At 43.2% G+C, this 17,542-nt stretch overlaps 1 protein-coding gene across 8 annotated transcripts in view; it reads right to left on the minus strand.

Moving 5' to 3' along the window:
* Nucleotides 1–17,542, minus strand: part of LOC135385516 (histone-lysine N-methyltransferase 2C-like) — a 148,983-nt gene that overhangs the window by 70,966 nt on the left and 60,475 nt on the right. For 6 of the 8 annotated variants that reach the window (XM_064614866.1, XM_064614869.1, XM_064614867.1 and 3 more), the window contains 9 exons: nt 17,329–17,510; nt 15,658–15,731; nt 14,369–14,416; nt 11,348–11,501; nt 10,820–10,929; nt 9,678–10,244; nt 8,183–8,447; nt 988–1,077; nt 273–623 (listed from right to left, as the gene is read on the minus strand). In XM_064614866.1, coding sequence (XP_064470936.1) covers nt 273–623; nt 988–1,077; nt 8,183–8,447; nt 9,678–10,244; nt 10,820–10,929; nt 11,348–11,501; nt 14,369–14,416; nt 15,658–15,731; nt 17,329–17,510 — 1,841 coding nt within the window. The remainder of the gene's footprint in view (nt 1–272; nt 624–987; nt 1,078–8,182; nt 8,448–9,677; nt 10,245–10,819; nt 10,930–11,347; nt 11,502–14,368; nt 14,417–15,657; nt 15,732–17,328; nt 17,511–17,542) is intronic. The other 2 variants (XM_064614868.1, XM_064614871.1) reach the window with 2 other exon arrangements.

Consider the following 17,542-nt stretch of genomic DNA (forward strand, 5'->3'; position numbering starts at 1 on the left):
CTTGACAGGCAAGTGGGCATGCTTTAGTCATTTTCTGTTCAGCCATACTAACACTTTGTACATGCTTTTCCCACACACCTAGCCAAGTACATTTTACTGCAGTTGTTTCCTGCATTTGTTCAAGTTACATAATTATTCGCTAAGGTCTTCAGACGACTATTGGCGCAGCTCTAGATTATGGTGACTTCATCAAAACATCTACACAATACAAAACATACTTCCAAGAAACACTCACTGAGGAAAGTATAAAACATGAGATGTGAGACACTCACCTGGACTGTGTTGCTGCTGCTGTTGTAGGCTTTGGGCCTGTGGTGCCACTGCCCTCTGTCCTGGAAACCCATCTGGCCCGATACTTCCCATGGATGGCAACCCTCCAGGTGATGTAGGCACGGGTGCTGGTGGTCGACCCAGGGCCATTCTCTGCTGCTGAATGTGCTGCTGCCAGTGCTGGTGCCTCAGCTGTTGACGCTGCTGGAGAATCAGCATGCGCAGGCGGACGTCGCTCACAGGGGCTCGCAAGGGTCCTCCCTGCTGCTGCCCTCTCGGGTCAAGAATGCCAGGCAGGACAGTTCCCACGGGGTGGGGAAAGCCGCCCTGCTGGTCCCCTGGAAGCGCCATTTCTGTCACACGAAATAATTTTTCATGATGACCATCTTGTTCTCTACAGACTCACACTAAGCATTTAAGCCAGCACATTTCACTACAAACTATCAACTATACTCACACTCACATCAACTACAAAACATGTTTGGCTTAATCCACGTCAAGTGTTAAGGCATACTATAAAGGAAATTGAATGATGATGGTCGAAGAAAAGGCACCAACAACGGGATTCAAACCCATGCTTTTTCAACTGCCACTTTTCTTCAACTGTCACCATTCACTTGAAGTATGCAACTGGGCATTGTGAGGCTTGTGTTGCGTTTGTCTCTTTATGTTTATCTGCCTGATGCACTACAACAATGCTATAATGGATATACTCACTTGCAGCTGCTCCAGGGGGTAGGGGAGCACGAAAGCCGAGCTCTGCTCCACCACTGCTGAGCACCATGCGGCTGCCTTGCACTATCATACCTACCGAGCAATCAATGCATCATCAGGCTTGCAGAAAACATTTTCCACAAAATGCAGCGATAAGTACTATCTTAAAGCCTGCTACTACTACATAGGAATGTTGCACATCCACACACTCATCGCATGAATGAGGCTGTGGTCAGCAAAGTACCTCAGAACTGTACTGGAGGTGTACCGAATGTAAAGTATGGAGTACTACAAAATGAAGTACACTAATATACTCATTGACTGATTGATTGATTGATTTCACTCATATACTCATGGAGTACACTGTACATTTCTATTTATCGATCCACGTTTCATAGTTTGGTGATGAAAGTGAAAGAGAAAAAAGAAGCACGGACAAAAAACCAAGAACTAATCACATTTTGACTAGAATTCTCTAACCATAAAGCATCACCGGTTTGCCATTAAACCACGCATATTGAAAGCAATAGATGGAATAAACTGCCTTTGTGCATGCATGGACAATCAGCTATAAGAATATAGAATGTTATTTGCTGAGTAACGTTCTTGCCACACAGCGTTCTGGTACCATAATCCTCGGGTACGCAGCACCAACCAAGAAGACCACTTTCAGGGAAAACAGAGAGGGGACAGAGAAGACCACACATTTCTGAGCCCTCTCTGCTTTGTTAAAGTGCCACTACAAACTAAAAAAAAAAAGAAAGAGACATTTCTTTTATTTCGTATTCTAGACCAACCTTGTTCAAAGAGTCAGAACAAGAGTTATAAATGCCTCTGCCAATTTCAAAAAGAACCCACACGACCTCATAGTTTCGGGTACTCCAAGAGTGGGTGATGTCAATGCAAACTTTAGTTGAAGTTTAGTTTAATTCTGTCGCTTAGAAACAACACTTGTGCCCATGTACCCTCTCTGTTTCTGTTCTCTGTGTCATGTTGGAAGATTGCCCACAAGGAGAAATTGACCTTGGAGGAGCTATGTTGCTCGACTGATGGCTGATTGAGCATATTTTAACGTCAATCTTCTCAAAACTAGAGATTCATTTTGTGATACTTCTGTGTTATCTAGAGAAGAAGAAAAAATAAATAAATTGGGAAAATACAAGGTGAGACAGCACAATGCAGTGACATAAACTAGGCAGGCTTCTGAAGACGCATAATTTAGTAGGCGGTGGCACTAGTTACACTATACAATTTCCTGATGCGTATACGAAGAGGGGAGTCAAGTCCTGTAGATCACATAAACAAAATATAGAAGCCGACACTGAAGATTTTTGTTTAAATTTAATTTGTACAAGCTTTCGCGTGGAGGTCCACGCTTCCTCAGGTACAAAGTGAAGTGGTGACACACATAAGTATATATAGTATAGACATATACACGACTAAACACACTGCTGTACAAACAAAGGGAAGAGGAAAGGAGATATGGTGCCACATGTCTGTGTACAATGAATAGCTGGGCAGACGGATAGGTGACCTCTAACCGTTTAAGAACAGTAAAAGGTGTTGTTGTGAACAAAAAGGCTCGCCAACCCAGTTTCGCGGAAGGGGGGTCAGGAGTATGGGAAACGAGTGGCCCAGAATGGACAAAAGGGAAGGTTACGGATTATCTAACGGAGTACCAGACGATGACTGAAAGTGGGGATTCAAGAATAGTGCACAAATAAATATAGATATATAGCTACTAAATTTACATAAGCGGATATAACGAGCCAGGACTAAGATTCAGACCATTTGGTGTGAGACACTTGAATTGCGAAATTAAGTAGGACTCTCTATTCTTACGTTTAATGTCGGTGCGGAACCCAGATTCTAGCAATATAAATTTCAAATCAGTTTCAAAATCGTGATTAGGTTGACTGAAGTGAATGGCGACAGGAGTTTGGCGGGCATTTAGGATATCAAATTTGTGGCCATAAAATCTTTTTCTCATTGTGTTGGAGGTTTCACCGATGTATTGTGATTGCACTTGCAGCAGAATATCAAGTAACAAATATTGGGTGAATTACAGTGGAGTGAATGACGAATTTTCAAACAGAAGTCACCCAGAGTGCTACGGGCAATGGTGGACGGCGCGATAAATTTACAGGTGTGGCACCGTGTACTACCACAGGGATAACAACCCGGCGAGCGCTTCATCATGCATGATGACGTGAGGATGTCGCGCAAATTTTTCGATCTATGGAATGCTACTAATGGGGGAGTGGGAAACATTTCCTTTAATTGCTCGTCAGCATGTAATATATTGAGGTGGCGTCTAAGAATGGAATTGGTATTGACAAGTGATTTATGATATGTGGTGGATAAAACTACATTACGTAAGTCCTCTTTGCGTTTCGGGGTGAATAAGGACTCCCTGGATAGGCTAGATGATTTGGCAAACGAGTCATGGATGAGTTCAAATGGGTAATTTCTTTTTTCGAAATCAGATACCATTTGCTGAGCATGTTTTACAAAATCAGTCTGATCTGAGCAGATTCGTTTCAGGCGCAAGAACTGACCATATGGAATACTCCTTTTCTGGTGATTGGGATGATAGCTTTCATAGTGGAGATATTGGCGCTCGTCCGTTGGTTTCTTGTATAGTTCAGTGGTCAGCCTACCAGATTTACATGACACTGTCACATCAAGGAAGTTGATGGATGACCTTGAATAGTTACAGGTAAATTTAATTTTGCTGTGCAGAGAATTGAAGTGATCAAAAAATGACTGCAGAGATGCCTCATCACCAGACTAGAGGACAAAAATGTCGTCGATGAACCTGAGATATATAAGTGGCTTAAGGGGGAAAGAACTGAGGGCTGAGTTTTCAAAACGACCCATGAATAAATTGGCATAATTAGGTGAGACCCGGGAGCCCATGGCAGCGCCATGAATTTGGACGAAGTGTTGATTGTTGAATACGAAGTTATTACAGCTAAGAACTAGTTCTAAAAGGGGGATGATAGCGGGCATGGGAAGAATATCGGAAGGGTGAGAATTAAGGAAGTGTTCAACAGCAGAGAGACCTTCGTCATTGGGAATGTTAGTGTATAGCAAAACGACATCCATTGTTGCCAACAAAATGTCAGCATGGTTACTGAAATGGTCATGGACAGTGTTAATTTTGGAAAGGAAATCATTTGTGTCTTTGACAAAGGATGGGAGAAGGGGTGGGATGTGTTTGATGCAGTGGTCAGCAACTAGGGATAATTTCTCTGTCGGTGTGTTTATTCCTGAAATAATGGGTCTCCCAGGGTTATTGGGTTTATGAACTTTGATCAAAAGATAAAAATTACCTGGTGTGACATTCTTAGGACGCAAGAATTTGGAAATATGGGACGAGTTCATCAATTTTCTTATTAATAAGAAGACAAAAGGAAGGGGTTGGATCCTGATCGATAGCTCTGTAGAATGAGCGGTCACTCAACTGCCTGTCCGCTTCCGCGAGGTAGTCGGATGTATTGAGAACCACTATACCGCCACCCTTGTCCGCTGGTCTGATAATAATGTCATTACGGGCTTCAAGATTTCGTAGCGCTACTTTCTCACAATTAGACAAGTTATCAGTGTGTACAATAGATTTCGAATAATTTGTCTTGATATCCTTGTGAACGGCCTTGATGTAATTATCAATAAGGGGGCTAGTTCTAGAGGAGTCCGGCGTCCAGCTAGAGGGATTTCGGAAGGGCGCAGCATCTGAGCTAGGTTTATCGTGAAAGAAGGTTTTCAGGTGCATTCTCCTACCTAAGTTGTGCAGATCGTGCAGAATTTCAAATTCATCAATATTACGCTCCGTAGGTACAAAACTGAGACCTTTTGAGAGAACACCAAGTTCAGCCTGGTCGAGGGTCACATCAGAAAGATTAAAGACGGTGTTATGGCCAGCCTTCGTGGAAGATGGTTCAGAATTTATCACGTCACAAATGCCATGCGCTAAAATGGGAGATAGAATAAGATTATCACGTTTCGATTTTTTGGTTTTGATTTCGTGAATTTTCTTCAGCTTATTGGCAGTGAATTCAGAGATATTAAGAACTTCACGATGAGAGAGTTGGTTCGCAAGCTGTTTGAGCTGGTTATCAATATCCTTGAAAGATCCTCAAAAGAATAAACAGCACAAAAGAAATCTTCCTTCCTTGGTTTGCAAACGAAGCTCTCCACATCACCACACAAAAACAAGAAAACTGTTTTGCACAAGCACATGCACCACCTCTCCTCTTTGCCCAAGCAGTATGATATTGTAATTAGTTATGCAACTAATAATAATAATTCAGGGCTTTACGTTGTGAGACAACTGTGATCAACAGTGGTCGGGTCTGTGGATTAATTTTGCCCATCTGACAGTTCTTAACGTGTGCCGAAATCTCCACACACGGCAAGCCACATTTAAAGGAGCATGGAAAGGGTATTCAAGCTGTCTAAATACCGCTCATATTTCGTGAAATGGTCCATGCATACACGAAAAATATTTCAGCTCAAAAAGGTCCCATTACAACAACCAAACAGTTGAATCGGTATTTTTTCTGGTTTTCTCGAGGATGTATCTACAGGCTGCATGGATGTCCCCAAATGAGCTACAAAATGCAAATGGGTAACAATGAACATATTTAGCTGTTGGGCTCTGCTGGCATCTGCCAGGTCGAAGAAAACGTTAACTCTTTCTTCGACACACTTTGGCAGTTTGCGGCATTCGCTGTTAAATAATTTGTTGCGGTCGCTCTCGCGTACATTCATTTTGCTCTTGCTGTAACAAGCTAACGTGCGTTCAGTGATTAAGCAAACAGATGTGGAAACAAACAATGTGCAATGCTTTGTATCTTAAATGATCACCATAACAGAACTGATAATTCACAAGACGCGTAAGCGATACATGTCATACATAGCGTGTGTCATCCGATTATGGGTCCAAGCGCATAAGATCGTATGTTGTCTACACAACATCTGAATGAAAAACACATGATGAAGAGATCTAACTTAACAGAAGCACGTACTGCACCACTGATCAGAGTTGTAAAGCGATACAAATATTGCACTGAAAGGTGTTCGTGTTCACGCTTGAACCGGTAACCGAAAGCATATTTTTCGGTTCAGGTTATGGTTTTGGTTGATTTCCGATAATGAATTGCGGTTTCATTCCAGTTACGGTTCTTGAAAAAATTTAGGTTCCAAGCGCTTTTTGGTCCGTTCCAGTTCCAGTCCCTTTATGTACCATACGTATGTTGAAATCGGCATCTCATATGTCGCGGTGTCCAAAGTGGCTCTTTGCGGTTTGATGCGTCTCTCGTTTTCATTCCACTTAATCGAGATAGAGCATAGAGCCTGTATAACTGCCTGTGCATGTATATATTACAAAAGTGTGTGTGCTTCATTGAGGTGGCCTGCAGTGATGCAGTATGGAGTTCGAGGCTGCACAAATGCAAACGAAAAGGACACGCAGCTTTCACATGAATGAGGTTCCAGCCAAGGAGCCAGCAAGAAGTAGGTGTCTTGCCTTGATTCAACATGAGGATGTTCAGCCTGGCACTGAACTACGAATATGCAGCCCACATTTCAATGAGACTGATTACAAGTCTCCACCGAGCGTCGTGAAATCCGTCAGCGCCGACTACTAAATCTATCTGAAGCAATGTGTTGCTCCGTCACTAAATTTACCTGACGCGAGCAAACAATGCAAACGACAAGGAATAAGCACCTGCACCACACCCTGAGCAGCTGAGCAGAAGTGTCTATCAGAAGAAACTGTAAGAAACGTACGCGGCAGACGACATTCCGACCTCCGCCGCGTCAATGACCGATTCCGACTTTCGTCACTCCGCAATCCCTCCTTTGAGTGAATGTGTGTGCTTCGTCACATCGCATTCTCTGGCTTGTCATGTGGCCTCCACAGAAAAACTGAGTTTCGTGTGTACGGGGGAATCAAACGTCTGCCATGGGCACAACATGTTCCCCAGGACAGTGTTTATTGTGTAAAAACATAACACAGTAGTGACACATATGAATGCGGTCAAAGAGAGAACATTTTTTTCTCCCCACTTTCCATGCTCCTTTAATGTCTCCCATGGCAGACGGCGTATCTGAGCAACTTGTACCCTGCCACCAAGTTGCCAAAGTCCTTGGCTGGGTTTGAACTCACAATCTTGGGATCAGCAGGCGGACACGTTACTGACTTGGCTACCCAAGTGCTGGAACTTTCATCCTCCATGCATTTACCATGCTCTGACAGCACATTCAGTGTGCGCAACATGGTGCCATGCACAGCATCGCAGAACCTGAGCCATACTGGTCGTGTGGAGAAGGAACAGGGCCATGCCGACCAAATATTGATGTAAAATCATTGCACATCAAAAGATGAAATGACCAACGAAGCAGTGTGTTGCAGTAACAGCAGCTTTACCACATATGTGCAGCCACCTGTATTTTCTAAAGTTTCAGTTTCACAGACAAAATTTTGGTGGACATTTTGATGCGCAGGTTTGAGTGAAGCCTGGGCAGTGGTTAGCAGTAGCACCAGGAGATCTGTCATTGCTATGTGATGTGACCACTGTATGTTTTAACCACTACCTACTAGGTTTTAACGACCATGTCATATGCACTCCTTCCCAGCGCCGCATTTGGAAGCTAGTGGTGGCGCTACTAATCGGCCCGGCTATTGCGTCCTCCATTTCTACAATACTTTGTACCTCAGCTTACCTTAGTATTTTTGCACAAGCGGTGGATGTCCCACTGAAGATGCTTCTTTCTAAAGTTGTTTATCATCATCATCTTACATGTTTTCATAGGAGCTGTTGCTGTCGTCCACTACGATAGAGGTACGTCCGCTTCTGAACGCTCAAAATTCCTATTTCTATTGTCCAATCATGATTAGATCTCGTGGGCTGATGTGTAGCACTCCTAGCGGGTCGTGCAGACGGGCTCCCCATAGGGGTTGCCGATCATGACATGGTTGTTACAATCTAGTAGGTTGTGGTTTTAACAGACAAAACCACCGGAGAACTAACCACAACTGAAAACGGAGAGGATGGGAGCCACACATTTTGCACAACACCACCTTGCAAAAACACGAAAGTGACATGCAATTGCCACAGACAGCTTGAGAAAGAAGACTTTCGGTGCATGAGGGTCTGTTGCAGAAGAAACACACAACTTCTGAATGACTTACCAGGTTGTGGCTGTTGCCATGGTTGTGCCATCCTCTGTTGTGGTTGCACCACAGCTGCTGGTGGTAGAGGTGAGGTAGGATCCTGCTGTTTCTTCATTTGTCGCTGCAGAAGGTCCCTTAGCTGTTGCTTAGCAACAGCCTGAGAACCGTCATCATCGGGCCTCATGCTAGGACGTGGAGTGCCAATGGGACGGGCATAAGGGTCAGGCCCTCCAAAAGGATCGGGTGATCTCTGTGGAGGACCTGGTGAGAAGGAGTCCCCACCCTAGAAGGAAAAGGGATAAAATTCCCTCCCATGTTTATGACTTAGTTGTGTCATAAATCACAAATTAAGTTTTGACAAGCTGCAGACCCTCATTTTGAGGCGAATATCTGTTTTCCTTGAATGGTTTCAAATCAAATAGCTAGAGCTCTTGCACAGCTAAAGATGTTTTAGTATATCTTGCATAAAACTGAATGCGATAGTACCTTTAACAGTGTAACACAAAACTCTAGCATATTTGAATGGAGAAAAAGGAGAGGTCATCAGAAAGTTAACACGATAGCAACATCTTTCAGAAACAGATGCTCAGACAAAAAATTGTCTGCATCATTGAGCATTGTGCGAAATGTGCTTAAAGCAGGTCACTCCTTTGACATGAGAGGAGTGACAGCTATGCCATTCCCATAGGTAGCTCTGACCATGCAACCTCTCTCTCGCCTCAGTGATGTTAGGGCGGAATGAATTTCAGCATTTCCATAGCTAATTTTCGAAGTGTCTACAGTAAACCCTCATTACATACTATGCCCACCAGCGTCCTCGCAGATATTGGTCATACAACAAATTGTCATACTAATGAGAAATGCAACATCCGCTGACCGGACAGACCGCTACACAGAATAAAAGCCTACATAACTAGTATGATGATTTATTTCCTGAAAAAAGTCAGTCACGAATGTCTACTTGGAGCAACTGTCAGTAATCGAAGTTTTCTAAAGTGATGATAGCACCAACAACTGTGCACACCATAACACGTGCCACATAACCCACCCTCTGCTTGACATAAGTGGTGGCCTCCCCATGGTGCTACCCTGATGGCCATATGACACAGTCATAATAACGAGAAGATAATATAGCTCTGTTTGACCTTACTTGTGACAAAAATCTCGGTCGTTGTCGGATAAGCGGACTGTCATATTAGCGAGGTGGATTTACATGGCGGCAAAACGGTTCCCATGAAAAACAGTCATAAAGCGAGCATGTCGTACTAATGAGGGCTCACTGTATTACCCTTTTTGATGTAATACTTCGAACGTGGGGCTAACATCGATGCAAATAACTGTTTTTCACATTTCTTTGGAGTAGCACAGGACAAAAAGGCACAAGACTTAGCTCATGTAAACTAGACTTGAGCAATTAGCTTTTGTGAGCGAAAAGAACTGTTCTGTACGTTTACTCGACAGAATTTAGCGGCAATGTGTCAGAACGTCAATTCCAAAAGTTCCATAAACTTACCTGTGATGTTCTGATGTAACCCTCCTGTGACACACGTGGACCTACAAAGCCCCCTTGTGGAGAATACTGGACGTGGGGCTGTGGCTGCTCAGTAGCCGATGACTGGGATGGGAAGGGATCCGCACCTTGCGATGGCCGAGGCGTTGCGGGCTGTGACGCGTAAGGATCCAATGTTTGTGGGCGAGGAGGGCGTGCCATCGGTGGAGTACGCACATGGTAGCCCACTTCAGATGTGGAAGGACGTGGTGTACCAACCATTTGTGCATAAGGGTCAACAGGAGCGGTGGAAGAGGGACGAGGCGACACTGGGTATGGAACTGGTGTGTGGGGTGGGGTATGTGTAGCGCTGCCTAGGGGTGGTGGACGGGCAGGGTGCACAAAGCGAGTTGCATCAGAGGGGCCTGGGGTGGTAAGGCCCTGGAGGGGGTAAGGTGATTCAGATGGTGGCAAACGGCTTGGGTCGATTGGGGGCCGAACGCGAGACACTTGGATCAAAGGACTCATTGGTGCCTGAGGGATACGCACTGGACCGGGTGAGCGTTGTGCAGCTGCAGGAGAAAGGGGACTCTGAAAATACAAAACAAAAATAATAATCATAATTAAAATTATTAGACTGTCATGCAACAATGTTGGAAACACTGATTTCTTCTTTGATCCCATGGACACTCTAACAGGCTAGTTTGCCTTTATTTATTTAAAACATACCACAGGTTCCAGGGTCGTTTCAATAACTGGGACTAAGAGGTTGGTTAACAATATCACAGTCAACACAAGATGTTGCTCAGGTGTTGTTGTAATGTAGCAGCAATGTTTCATACACAAATGCAACATTACACCAATGCTTTTATTTTAGTGTTGGTGCAATATTTCCGATGTTGCATTTTAGAAACAATAATATTATGTTGCTGAGGCAATGTTTTACATGCTGCAGTGAGGGAACATTACAGTTAGGTTGCTGATGCAATGCTACTGAAACAATATCGTAGCAATGCTATGGCAACAATACAGCCATTATGCCAAAGAAGGCCAAAGAAAAAGGAAAACATAAGGTGTCTCAGAATGTTTAGCATGACCATATATGGTTTAGCGTGACCAAGTATGGTAGCTTCACATCCAACATGAATGCTGGTCTGCAGACTCACCTGAGCTGATGCACCTATTTTCTGTGAGGAGGTAGGTGATGGTGCGGAGGGTGAGAGAGACCCTGCTGGTGAAGTGCATTCACCAAGCATCATTTGATGGCTCTTGCCAACTACAAAGTGAAGGAAACATGAGATCCACTTGAACTCATTAGTAGAGCCTGAAGTTCTCGGGAAATATTTTGTTCTAAATTCGGGGGGCAAAAATTGGGTAAATAAACACGTGCTCTCAATTCATGCAAATTCGGGTAGAAAAACTTCCAGTATGCTAAATTCGAGGAGAAATTGGGCTCAATTACTCAACCTAACAGTACTGGTTTGGTACAAACGGTGATGTAACTGCATTTTCTGCCAAACAAGTCAGTGTGTGTTCCTACAGATGTCTCAGTGTGGGCAATGTGACGGGTAAAAATCGAGTTTCACCCTAAAGAGGCAGCCTTCGATTCGGGGGTGCAAATTCGGGGAAGAATCGAGTTAAACCCTAAAACTTCAGGCTCTACTCATTAGCCAGTGAGTAAGAAATCCACTAACCATTTGATCGTGTTTGCTGGTCAGCAGGCAGTAGATGTTGCGCAGGGTGCGGCGACTGAGTTTGCTGCTGCCGCATGTGTTGCAGCTGCTTCCACTGGCGCTCCTGCTCCAGCTCCCTAGGAGACTTCTGCTCGCGCACAACCTTACCCGGGTCCTGATCACAACGGTTGAATCATTGTTTGGGGGCGTTAATGGAAACAAAAGCTGGCATAGAATCATATACTATTCACACATTACCGCTCGTGCACTAACCAGAGATCGTCGCATTAACTGCGCCCAACACAGGACACTTGGGCATGGCAATTGTAGCTGGTGTTACTGATATCGGAGCTTTCTACTATGATAATAAATTTGCCACTTTCATCGTCACACCCCATATTTCTCCCCTATCTCGTACAAATTTTTGTACACTGCTACAGCTTTGTGCAAAGCAAAACTAGTTAGGTCTCTGTGTCTGCAAGCATGATTAACTGATACTGGACTGCTACTAAGTTTCTATACACGATGCAAGTGCTAAAGTACCACACGTGAAGGGTGAACCATTTAGCAGTTTGGTGAGTGTGTTCAACAATTAGTAGCGTGTCAGTGGCTCCCAACATAGGTTTTGTGAACTTCCTGGGCACCCTAAGACATACTTTGTTACAATACGGTACTTCAGGAGTTGTTTGCTTGTGTAACAATCTCATGAGGCTTGACAGGCCAAGGAAAAGTGCAAGTATCTCAGTCTGAGGAAGATACATGTACGCTGTGCATAAGCTCATAATATGGGTGCATTACTTCCTATGACATTAAAGAGCTTTAGCGGATTGTTATCGTGATCGTTTTGCGTATGCAACGATAAGATGCTATGCATTCAACGTTCAACAAAGCAGAAATACGTTTTGGTATGCCGAGCTCCCGCCTGAAAGTCCTTTCTGTGAACGCTCCCGACACAAGAGGCACTAAGCAGTCGTCTGCAACTGAGCCGCATGACTTAGACAGCCTAAACGTAAAAGCAGTCGATAAACATATTATACTAAATGTATGAATTTGTTTTACACAATATTTGACATTATCATGCACTCTCGGTATACTCTGCTTTTCTATCCCGACGAATGCCCCTGCAAATTCTTGCAAGATGCTCCCGCAAGAGCTTCTAGCTATTCCTGAAATGCTAGCTTAAATGCTATTCCTGAAAAATAGCGTACACCCATTGTGCATGTGCAATGACAGCAGCGCTACTGCATAGCGTATGCAAAGCGAAGGAGTGTGATACCCTAAAACTGTCTACTGACACACAACATCCAGCTTAAAGAGTTTGTAATCCTCATCTCCTCTACACCCTCTTACGCGGCTTCTCTCGTGCTTTCTCGTGTGACCTCACTGCCACCTGTAGGATACACAGGATGGTAACCACTGGTGCAATGGGAATACCAATACCTATGCACGACTAACACTGGAACTGTGTCTTCCATGCACCAGGAAAACACCACTGTCTAACTACACAACGTTACAGCACAAACTGCAATAGCAGTCATCCCAGGTGTAAACTGCACGCCATAAAAAATTGAGAAGTATGTGATGTGAAGAGAAACGAAAAAAAAAAGAAAATAAATAAATAATGAAACGGTGCAAAGGCATCTTCATGAAGGATTAAGCAGACAAAAGCGACACTGCCACAAAAGACAAAAACAATACAAGGTACCCTGTACCTGCCTGTAATGTCCCATACTCAGTAACCTACTACAGCAAGTTTCCTGTATGTGTAGTGAAGTGTAGCCAGCCCATGGCGAATACCATCCACAAATACAAAGACTAAACTTTGCGTTACTCGGGTGAGTTGAGTTATTCTCGCAGCTTACCTCGATATTTGGAGCAATACAGTGGTTCTCCATAAGAAATCTAGAATGTCATTTTCCAAGCAGATTTACTTTGGGGATTCTGAGAAACTGTAAATTTTTGTTTATTGCATTTGCCTAATAGAAGTAAGATGTCAGTTTTTGTAGCTCCCATGGTTGCTGCTTTCAGAACTAGTAATGTATTAAGAGTATTTTGTATGTTGAGGGAGGAAGAGCCATCAAATGCCTCACTTAATTGGAACTTTCTAAAACTGTTATCTTTTCATGTACGTAAATTAACTATTCTTGACGATGTCCATCTTATACCAGAAAAAATGTAAGAATAGATCAGTGTTTGTTTTTCACTGCATTTCAAAACCTACGTAATATGAACTGCATTTCATTTGCAGACAAAAATATGGCAGATACATACTTGTAGAACTTTCATCACTGTTTTATCATTACAAGTCAATCTAAACCCAATCCAGGAGAGAAGAAACTACAGAGGAGGATAAATTTTTAGAAAAGTTCCTTTGTAGGTAGCAAATGCTGCATACGTATCTTCCAATAACAACTGGTCGCTCCATCGGCAGCTGGATAGAGCAGAATGAAGACATTGTTTATTTTTACCTGATCACATTTATATTGTGTTCATAATGCCAACTTTGAAACAGCAATGGAAAGGGACTGAAAAGGAGATATACTCCCAACCAAAGTTTGCTTTTGACTCCAGATACCTATGCCTCTATAACATGTGATTTGCGATTTGAAGCATTAAACTTTTCTTAAGTTGATATAAAACTTTGCTAGCATTCCTTTACTCTGCTGAGACTTCGTGTTGTGTCTGTCCTTTTGTGTTCCCTAGTCTCTGGGTTTTACATTATACATTTTGCATTCTTTTACTCATCTGCCTGGAGAGGCTATGTACCCTGTGCCAATAACATCAAAAAAAGAAAAAGAAAAGTGACTGTACTGGTTCAATATGAACAGGTTAAATGACGATTTTGACAAGACAGTTCCTCTAGTTTCTTTACGCGCAGCTTCACTAGCATGAAGCGTGTTAGTCAAAAAAAGTATTTTCCTACCACAACATGTGCATCGTGAAAGCACCAAAATTTACTCAGGGTAAGCCTACTCATAAGTCCTCAAATAAGCGACTAGAAGGGGAAAAGAGTGCAGTGAGCATAAAATAGGTGATACGTGCCTGGGACTTCTGAATGCGACTGTTGGCCCGGTTTTCCCTTGCCATTTGCTACGAAAGAGGATACACAGAGAAGGGGGCAAGAGTCACAAAACTGTAGCGCACCATCACAACACCTGCCACAACAACTAGGACACGCAAGCGTGGAAAGCAGGAGGAGGCGAGGAGTTCTCTGAGGAGCAACAACCCGAGCGAAGAAACCCTTGTGAGAGAGAGCCACGCAGCAGAGACGAGAAAATTGTTAAAGGAAGTACCAAATGAGAAATTATTGGTGACGCAAAAAATGGCAGAGAGAAGTGAAAGACGGAGTGAAAAGGAACACAGGTGGAAAGAAGTGCGGATTATTCCACAACGTTGAGGACTAAACCAAGCAAAGAATCATAATGCCAGAAAAAGAGGACTAAAAGTAGGGTAGTAATACAGTCAATTTCTGCTATAACTGCCCGACACAAAACCTAGTTTTGTGTCGGGCATGGGAATACCAAAACAGCGGCTCGGAATAGGGCCCCAGGAATAAATGCCGAAAACATGGAACCCTACTTGTAACGTGTAATATATGTGGGTAAACAAAAATTTCTGCACCACATCTGTGTAAGAATGAAATGAATCCTGTGGAATAACAGAGTTACTTCAAAATGAGATTCACTGTATTACTACTGGCAAACAAGAAGGGAAGGAAAGAGTGAAGCCAGGAAAGAAAGCGGAAGGGGCAGGTGAATTAAGGTTACCTCCGGATCTATCTACATTGTTTCAAATATACTAGCTCATAAAATTATTGTCTATTACCAAGCAATAGTAACCTAAGAGTTACCGATAAAAATGGAACCCATGAGATCCAGAGTAAGCAACCAGAGCCCTTCTCAGGAAAGTTATGCTTGGGTGTTTGTGAAGTAAAAATCTGAGAGCGATACTGAGAGATACTGCTACTTGTGCATCCCCAATGCCACTGATTCAGCTAAGTAACGGAAGCTTGCTCTGGATTTCATAGGACAATAAACCACAATTACCATGCACATTATTAATCCACTGGAATCAATCAATCAATTCAATTAAAGCTGTTTCGAGCACTGCCATGAGCACTGAAAAACGAGTTTAACATGAGATACACTAGGCATAGTTGGCAGCATGCAAACAAACGTGATGAATTTGCGAGCAAGCATCACATGAAGCACATCTAGCATAATCAGTTCAACAAATTATTTATGGTAGTGAATTCATGTTCCTTCTACATGTTGCGAGACATACATGCAAACACAGATGTCACAAATGCGCAGTGGCAATCCCTATCTCACCAAAAATGGCTGGCGTTTATCCGGTGGAAGGTTCCTCCAGATCTTTGCAATCTGCTTTGAACGCTCTGTCCAGCCTGACAAAACAAAACCGAAATTACTTTGAAGTAGTTGATAGCACTAACATAGAGCTAGTGGCTGATGCATGCACACTGATGAGACAAAAGTTACACAATGCGGCTTTCACTTGGTTACTCAGATGGTTTACATGGTTTTCCAACATGAATTTGTGTCGTCTATTATAGCTAGGGCCTGACTTTTTTAGGGTCTGACCCGTATCCGCCCGATATTTACCCCCCGAACGAAATCTGTAAAATTCGGGTTTAACCCGAATCTACCCGAAAACATCCGGGTCGCGTGGCACACTCATAAGCGTGCATTAAAATAAAGTTTGATAACATTGCTAAACATTAGTTCCATGTTAAGACAAATTTTTATTAAACAAAAAAAATCACCCGAATACACCTGAATTCCTGACGACAGAATATGCCGTAACGGGATTTAACCCGAATACACCCGAATTTTCAAATGAAAAATATCACCCGATATTTACCCCCCGAATTTGGCCAAAAATAAAACCCGAAAAAGTCAGGCCCTAATTATAGCGATATGCCATGCCAAAACCATAGCATCCAAACATACCATATTTAGTGAAATCTAACGTGCACCTACCAAAATACGAAATAACTCGATTCCAACATGCCGCCAAATGTAACGCGCGTAATCTCAAGAAAAAAAGAAAAAAATTTCGTGAATACGAGCAATACGATAAAAAAAAAAAAAAAAAAGGTACTTATTATGCGCAGTCATAGTCAGAGTTACCATTCATTTTGCACATGTCATCTGCCGTCAAGTGTGTTCGGAATGCAACATTTATTGAAAGCTTGCACGACTCCAGTTTTCTTCGGCAATGACTTTCCGCTTAAACACGGCCTCGTAGGGTGCCCGCCCTTGCTTCATCGTAGTTGATAGTGAAAAAGTAGAGAACGGGGAATGTAGATTGCTATCTTCTTAGATAGTAGAGAACTTTGGGACGCGTGGTATAGCTTTTCGCCACATGATAAACGAAGAGAACGCGACGCAGAATGCAGCTGCTATCTTCATGAGAAACATGGGATGCGTGGTTTCGCTTTTCATCACGTGAATGCAATCAAAGTGGGGGGCACTGAGTATCATCAACCTCCGCATCCTTTCCTTTGCGGCATCTGTCGCTGTCCCCGATTCACCCCAAAAACGTTGGAGAAAAGTGCGCGTTAGATTCAAGTACGCTATACAACCTGAACAAAAACTTCTCAGATCGGTTTCCTTTCAGAAGCCTACACCTTGATATGTTTTTACAGGCTGCTCTAATGCAGGTTACGAATACAGCAGCAAAGGCAAGAAACAGACCGTTCCTGTCGAATAGCCAAACATGTACATTTCACCCATGGCTGCGTATATCATACAACATTATTATATATGCAAATTGATTTGTGCAAAAATGTGGTATGGGCCTCTTTGACCCTTCTCTCTACACCCTAGAACTCACGTAACTGACAGACAGCCAATATACAATACACTCCACCAGCGAATTTATTTCTGGCCTTCCTAACTCGCATTTATATTTAGATAGCTGCATGCTTAACTGTAACAAATAAGCGTAAAGTTTAGCTTAATGCATGTTAGGACTCTCACTTGGATACTCAAGACGCAGATTCTGGCAGTTGAGGTTGGCGTAAAGCACCGGGGAGATGGTAGCGTTGGGTCCGAGAGCCTCGTCACTCTCCCACTTAAGGATATTTTTCTGGCTTCCTGAGGAGGGCAGATCTGTGTCCGGGTCCGTCCATGGACTGGGAGGGGGCTCTGACAACTGGGGACTGATAAGAAAAATGATTCAAGTTGGGTGCCA

Source organism: Ornithodoros turicata, chromosome 2 (assembly GCF_037126465.1).
Source record: "Ornithodoros turicata isolate Travis chromosome 2, ASM3712646v1, whole genome shotgun sequence".
Lineage (NCBI taxonomy): Eukaryota > Metazoa > Arthropoda > Arachnida > Ixodida > Argasidae > Ornithodoros > Ornithodoros turicata.